General features: G+C 35.2%; 1 protein-coding gene across 1 annotated transcript in view; it reads right to left on the reverse strand.

The window, feature by feature from the left end:
• LOC109833526 (65-kDa microtubule-associated protein 6-like) overlaps nucleotides 2,513-7,249 on the reverse strand; it is a 7,420-nt gene continuing 2,683 nt past the window's right edge. The window contains exons 3-12 of the mRNA XM_020401236.1: nucleotides 5,640-5,897; nucleotides 5,174-5,389; nucleotides 4,950-5,099; nucleotides 4,709-4,868; nucleotides 4,479-4,630; nucleotides 3,804-3,891; nucleotides 3,638-3,711; nucleotides 3,470-3,544; nucleotides 3,025-3,382; nucleotides 2,513-2,833 (exon numbers count right to left, since the gene is read on the reverse strand). Coding sequence (XP_020256825.1) covers nucleotides 3,041-3,382; nucleotides 3,470-3,544; nucleotides 3,638-3,711; nucleotides 3,804-3,891; nucleotides 4,479-4,630; nucleotides 4,709-4,868; nucleotides 4,950-5,099; nucleotides 5,174-5,389; nucleotides 5,640-5,897 — 1,515 coding nt within the window. The 3' untranslated portion in view covers nucleotides 2,513-2,833; nucleotides 3,025-3,040. The remainder of the gene's footprint in view (nucleotides 2,834-3,024; nucleotides 3,383-3,469; nucleotides 3,545-3,637; nucleotides 3,712-3,803; nucleotides 3,892-4,478; nucleotides 4,631-4,708; nucleotides 4,869-4,949; nucleotides 5,100-5,173; nucleotides 5,390-5,639; nucleotides 5,898-7,249) is intronic.

The raw sequence follows: 7,249 nt of genomic DNA on the forward strand, positions 1-7,249 counted from the left end.
TTATCCAATAGGAGGGAGACACCTCACTTGTCCCCTCTATTGGTCCCATATTTTGGGTCATTGAGGAATTTTTCTTCTTTTAGGGGCTGTTTGATTGTTGTTAGTAAAGTTATTTATTTAGGATAAATTTTCTAAACCAACCTATTTGGACTTTTATTCCCTAAAAACGACCCCATTCAAAAATAATTGCAAAAACCGACCTGGTTTCAGCCTCAGTGCTAAAATCAGGTCGGTTTTTGAAAAAAACTCTCCGAAACTTCACGGGAGTTGAACTCCCGTGAAGTTTCGTAGTTCATAGGAGGGAGACACCTCACTTGTCCCCTCTATTGGTCCCATATTTTGGGTCATTGAGGAATTTTTCTTCTTTTAGGGGCTGTTTGATTGTTGTTAGTAAAGTTATTTATTTAGGATAAATTTTCTAAACCAACCTATTTGGACTTTTATTCCCTAAAAACGACCCCATTCAAAAATAATTGCAAAAACCGACCTGGTTTCAGCCTCAGTGCTAAAATCAGGTCGGTTTTTGAAAAAAACTCTCCGAAACTTCACGGGAGTTGAACTCCCGTGAAGTTTTTTGAACTACGAAACTTCACGGGAGTTCAACTCCCGTGAAGTTTCGGAGAGTTTTTTTCAAAAACCGACCTGGTTTCAGCGCTGAGGCTGAAACCAGGTCGGTTTCTCTAAATAAATGTGAAACGGGTCTTTTTTTGGGAATAAAAGTTCAAATAGGTTGGTTTTGAAAATTTGTCCTATTTATTTATGATACAATTTGGAAAGTTGTTGTCCACCTCATCAATTTTACTTTTATAATTTTTTTGTTTGTTTTTGATTCTATTGGAATCATAAATTGCTTGTTTGGTTTGCAAATGTAACTTTAATTGTTTGTTTGGAAAGTGTAAAAAGTGACCCCTACTCAAATGATCATATTGGTTGGAATTATTTATTATTATTTTTTCCTGACTTCAATGTCAGCTTTCTCCTAAAATCGTGTATTTTTTTATGAAATCACTTTACAAGCCACGTCAGCATATGAAATCACTTTACACTATTTTTACAACTACAAACAAACAATTGAAAGTGATGAAAGCTGACATTAAAATTTGTTAGAACATCAATTAAAATCTAAAATTTTGCAATCAATTAGAGAAAACCCTAGTTTTCGGACCATTTAATCTACGAGATAGTAGGGGTGTGCAACGGTCGGTTCGGTTTGTTTTTTACCAAAAAGTAAACAACCGAACCGAACCGTCTATAATTCAAAACCGAACCGAACTATTGTAAGTCAGTTCGGTGCGGTTCGGTTCGTTTTGTTTGGTTCTAGCTTCATCAAACTTCTTATCAAACAACAATCTGTGTTAAAGAAAAAAAATATCAACAAAGTAGGAGATTATGAAGCATTAAACACTGATATAATGATATTATTTTTAACCCATAATGATTCAGAAAATGAGTTTAGAGTTTATGTCTTTGACTCTTTGGGGATGAGTCGGGTTACGGATAGGGTTTGATCAGAATGGGTAGTATTGCACTATATTCGGTCGGTTCGGGTCGGTTCGGGTTGAAAAGTTTTCAAACCGACCCGAACTGTCCTACTCATAAAACTGTTTTTTTCGGGTCGGTTCGGATCGGTTCGGTCGGTTTTTTCGGTTTGGACCGAATCATGCTCAGCCCTACCAGATAGAGCCACTGTAGTTTTAAAATTAATATTTCATCTATTGAATTTGAAATATTTTTTAAAAAATTGCTATTTTTTAAAATTAATATTTTAAAAAATTAATATTTTTTAAAATTTGCTATTTTGTTTAAAAAATTTACTGTAATCTCATCATTTGAATTCCAAATATGCAATATAATTGAAGAAATTGGACACTCTAATATTATCAGCTAATCGGAGGGAATCTAATGAGACTAAAAATTATATTTCAATTGCTTTGTGGGTTAATTGCAAATAGACCTTTGCAGCATTACCTAATTGTGAACGAACCCCTATAATTCTATTTGTGAGAATACACCACTTTAATTAAAACGTTACCACGGGAAATTTGAAGTTACACATCGATTTAGTTTTACTAAATTTCCACGCACCTGCCCTGTTAAAATCTTTCATGTTTTTGAAATGCCTTCTAGATCGTAGTTATCCAAAGGCTTAGAACTTCGCCCCTCTCTCCTCTTGAAAATAACAAGAAAATATTTCTGCTAAGGATACTAATTCTATTCCAAATCCTAGTTCTTTGAGTGTTATTAAATACGAATAAGCATCAAGGACTTGTTTCAACTCCCGGCTTATATGATGTACATGCCTACACACCGTATTAGAACAATCTACAAAGATAACGCGATTGATAACTATGTCCAATTCTTTAACTCAAATTTTCTGTTATCAGCGCTTTTGCTCAACACTCATCAACTCTACATAATCCGGGCAACTCTATATAAGACGTGTGTTCAATAAAAGCTCAGCTACACCAACATTCTTGTATAAAAACAAATAAATAAATAAGGGGAAAAAAAAGAAAGGAAGGAAAATGCTAAAAAGTACTAGCTATGATTAGCTGATTACAAACTGGAAATCTGCATAGAGCACATATGTACAACAAAGGCCAAAAATTAAACTTGTGCCAGCAAATTACTCTCGACATCCGCAATCAATATCATACATTCTTTTCTACGTTGCTGCTACAATTCGATCTACATAGAACACTCAATTCAATCTATAAAGGACTAACGATTTTCAATCCACATTTTAGAGAACTCGTGCACAGCCACAATTACATGAATGCACGTCTATTTAGCTCAAGTCCTATTTCTCTAGCTTTTTAACACCAATATCCTCCTGCAACATGTAATCAGAAACTTGTTAGTGCAATAAATCTTGTTTTTCATTCAGTAAAATAATGAAATAAATATATTGATGAAAAACTGATTGAAAATGAGTTTACGATCGGTTTGCACGATCATTTACTTTTTTTAAACCAAAATGAATTTTAAGGACATATATTCTATCTGTTTTTCAAGGAAAATTACCATCTACAATCTGCATCTAGCAATGAGGTGGAGAACTACGTTCGGAGCCACTGACAGATGTGAATGTAGACAAAGTATCCTCTTTAGATATTGCAACAAAGTTCAGAGGCGCAATAGTCAGCCGTCTGTTTTCCCTAAAATAGCTATTTTGACGACCAGAGCAGGATCGTGGAGTTAGGAGCTCAGGGGTTCCACCACCAACGCTAACTCTTCGAGGTGAGGGAGTCATGAATCCATTTCCATTTGCGTAATGCACATTTGCTTTTCTATTGAAACTAGTACTCCTTTTTGGGGTAGGTTTGGATCCATACTTTAATTCCTTTTCTGTGAGGATTAGATTTTGGAGCTTCTTATGATCCTGTAATAAGGCAAAGAAATTGAAAGCTAATTAGGTCTTAAGGAATCAGGGGGGAAAACAGTAGGAGGATTCGAAAGAGAAGCTCACCCTTTCTCGTCTTTTCTCTTCTTCCTTTTGTAGTCTAGTAAGTCTATACTCTTCCAAAATAGAAACTAAGCGGACCTGGTTAGCGAAAAGGATACACAAAGTTTAATAAAATAATAAGAAATTAAAGAAACCACTCAAAAATCCATCAGGAGAGAACAAAGGACTCACCCCGTCATAGAGGAAAGGCATATTTCTCTCATCTTCCCAGGCACAAGTTCTACTAATGAGGGTTTCAACAATAGCTAAAACCAAGTTCAATACACAATTAGACCTCACATATTTTCACTAAAAATGTTTATATTGCTGGAAGATAGAAGGGAACTGAATTAAACACCTGGAATTTTGCTGACAGTTACTCGAGCCTTCTCGGCTCGCTTCAGGTTTAAGTGGGAACCTCTTCCTGCATTATACCTGCTGTCATCCTGCAGATCAAAAGATGCAAGAATTTAGTTTTGGAAATAATAATAATTATTATAAGCATGTAACATGCGAGGTTTAAAGAAATAACACACATTCAAAAGATTAGCATAGCTCAACACTACTTCGACCATGATAATTGAACAATCAACTTTTTGCATAAATTAATGGTAGGATATGTATATATCGAATATTCATGATCTAATTTCAATTTAGAAACCAAACTGTTGTTCATATTTGTATCAACTGCTTAAAGAAACTCTCAGCAGAAAGGTTTTGCTTCATGTGTTTCTCACTAGCATCATAACCACGGAAGTGTGGGTTACTAAAAGTAGTTTAGCTGTTTCTTGCGTACATCTTACGCTGCTAACCATATTCAGATGAACTGGGAACTGTGGAAGCTTTGTGTTTGTGTCACATGACACGGACAAATATGGTTTCTTACCTGAGTATAGAGAATAGCGCAGGGACAAAAAAAGTTGTAATGTTGTGAGCTTTATGTGTATACTAATGTAAGAATTAAGTCAATATGAAAAATCCCATGTTGCATTCTTTAGTGCAAAAATATAATGGCAAGAACAAAATAACCTACTTGGTTATACTCTTCTAGCCACATTTCTTCTGCACAAGCCACTTGCCATTTGTTTATCCTATCCATTATGTCTTTCCTTGTCCTGAATTCTTCTTTCGCTTTCACTATCTGCGCCTCAATATTGGTCACAAGTTCGGATGGATCCACGAGTCCTATATACAAAAGATAGCCAAAAAATGTCAGATCAATTACTTTCAATATTCAGATGTCAAGGAGAAAGAACTACCTACCAGAATCTATCATCGCACATGACTTCTCTTGTGCAGTGCTCGTATCAGGTTCAATATGTGCTTCCCTGCATATTTCTTCCAATTCCATCCTCCTCTTCATTACAAGTTCTTTCATTCTGCTGGCTTTGAGTTTCCTCAGTCTCTCAACCTCGGCTTCTGTCTGTAAAAAATGCAAAATAGGCATCTCACTATCTGTCATTTAAGGAACTACCAGAAGTTAATTAGGCTGCAATTACCAAACCTTTTCAATTGTTTCCAGTGCTAGAATACCAGACTGTGTGACATTTGATGCTCCTAAGGTTTTGACCACTCTCTCAAATTGACTCCTCTCTTCTTGAGATGAATCCATCAAGTTCCATAATTCTAATAGTTTCTTGGCTGTTTCTTGCAACTATAAAAATTGGATACATCAGGGATATATGACAGGGTTAAGCAAGATATGATTCTGAATAGTACACAACTTACCTTCTGAGTTCTAATCTTCTTCTCAGTTTTAAACTTTTGGATGGTTCTGGCTAGTCCTTCCAAAGTGCTGTCGCTGATGTTTGTAGACTTTGCTGGACTTGGATCATGTAGACTTGGATGTACCTCATCCACAGTTCTTACAAAATCCTCTCCAAGTATGCCGCATAAAGAACGGACCTCGTTTACATACTCAAGAACACGGTGAAGACGTTCGGACTGGAAGTACGAAAGTAAGACATTAATTTACTTCTAAAATCCATTTAGTTATAGAATTCATTTTTATCTTTTATAGTTATCGTCATTTATTTTATCATAATCGTGCCAAGCTTATAGCATTCATGCAAAGTACAGAACATGTCAATGTATAACACCATAGGCTGCTGAAGTACCAAGAAGAGCCTTGGCATGCATTTGTCAAACTCTAGTTAAAGATGGCATTGGTAAATAATAAGGTCAAAATACATACCTTCTCCTTTTGGAGATTGCGAAGTTGAGCTTGGTATTCGTTCAGCTTCCTTATTGAAAGATCATGTTCATCCACAGATGAAGAACTAGTCAGTGATTCACTCTGATGACTGTATCCAAAAATCTCCTTTTCAATCTTTTCAATCTTTGACCCTACATCTGCAAATTGTTTGATTCGTTCATCCTTCTCTACTTTCAAATCTTCCAATAAAGGCGTGACATAAGCAAGCTGATCTCTCAGAGCTAGCCTTTTTTCTTTCTGAGTACAAAGGTTTCATGCTGATTAGCTGCCACAAGCCTTATAATTCATAATTATATAATTCAAAGGTTATTCACACGATACAATTATACATCAGTTAAATTATGGTAAATTCAAAAGCCGTAACTTTTCCTGAGATGAAGTAATATAACCACTTGAGAATCATATCCTCATAACAGGATTTCATGCCGCAACTTCTGCTACAGGCATGCAGAAGGGCAAACCTGTAAAGATGCTAATATATAATTTCTGAAAATAATGCAGAGGGATGCTGGCCTACAAGAATAAAAAAATCATAGTATAATGGATATTATGCTATGTAAAATTGAAGAAAGATCCTAAGTACAAGTGAAGGTGACTTGAACAGGAAACCAAAAATAGCATATAATATATAAATTGTAATAGATTAGGAGATTGATATATATTGATAATGTAACACCGATTTAGTAGATGAGAAGGAGATCTGCTGAGTTGGAATATTAAAAAGATTTTTAGTATGTACTTATTCGCTTGAGCTACAAAAGAGAGCACTCTATCTTCTCATGCGAGTATTTTCAACCATGCACAAGTATAAGAATCACAAATGAAATATAAATATGAAGCATAATTGTATTACAACTCAACTTACAGGACATAGGGATTAGTTTTAGTTTAATTTTGTTCCTCAGTGGAATTTTTTGCTTTTCAAAAATGGGTTCATTTAGATTGTGCTTCATTGAGTAAAACTGAAGCAAGAATATCATTTATGATAAAATATAAGAAGCATAAAAGGGTGGTAACATGCAGTTGCAGAAGCCAAGGTAAACATAAGTAGAGAATGATATTTGAGGAGACATCTTTTTCAAGCACTAAACAAACTAGTTTCTCAAACATAATATTCCTTGAACATTCTAAGTGCCACTAAATAACCAGATAGTGTCTCTGGAACATGCAAAAATATGTACAGTATTAGACAGCTTGCTCCACCCTTTATTGTATCAGATTCAAAACAAACCTCAATCCTTGATTTTGGGTGACGCTTAATACTGAAAATTAGATTTTTGATCCTCGAATAGACTAACAATCTGAATGATCAACCATAATACTTTCTTATTATGAAACTCTCTATAAACCCCAATTCCTGAAAGAATAATGCATAAATTTCAAGTAACACACTAGACTCCATCACCCATTTCTTGGTTTTTAAGCAAATAGCTGTCAGGATGCCCTTCTCTTTATTTGCTCCTGGGAAAACAGCTGTCAATCTGCTTTCCTTTTTGGCCAAGGAACATTACACTCACATGTTTTCCTCCAGTATCACACTTCACAAACAGAAACAGTTCAGTGTAATCGAACCAACTGCTAGATCCCCC

The sequence above is a fragment of the Asparagus officinalis genome, chromosome 3 (genome assembly GCF_001876935.1).
Source record: "Asparagus officinalis chromosome 3, Aspof.V1, whole genome shotgun sequence".
Taxonomy (NCBI): domain Eukaryota; kingdom Viridiplantae; phylum Streptophyta; class Magnoliopsida; order Asparagales; family Asparagaceae; genus Asparagus; species Asparagus officinalis.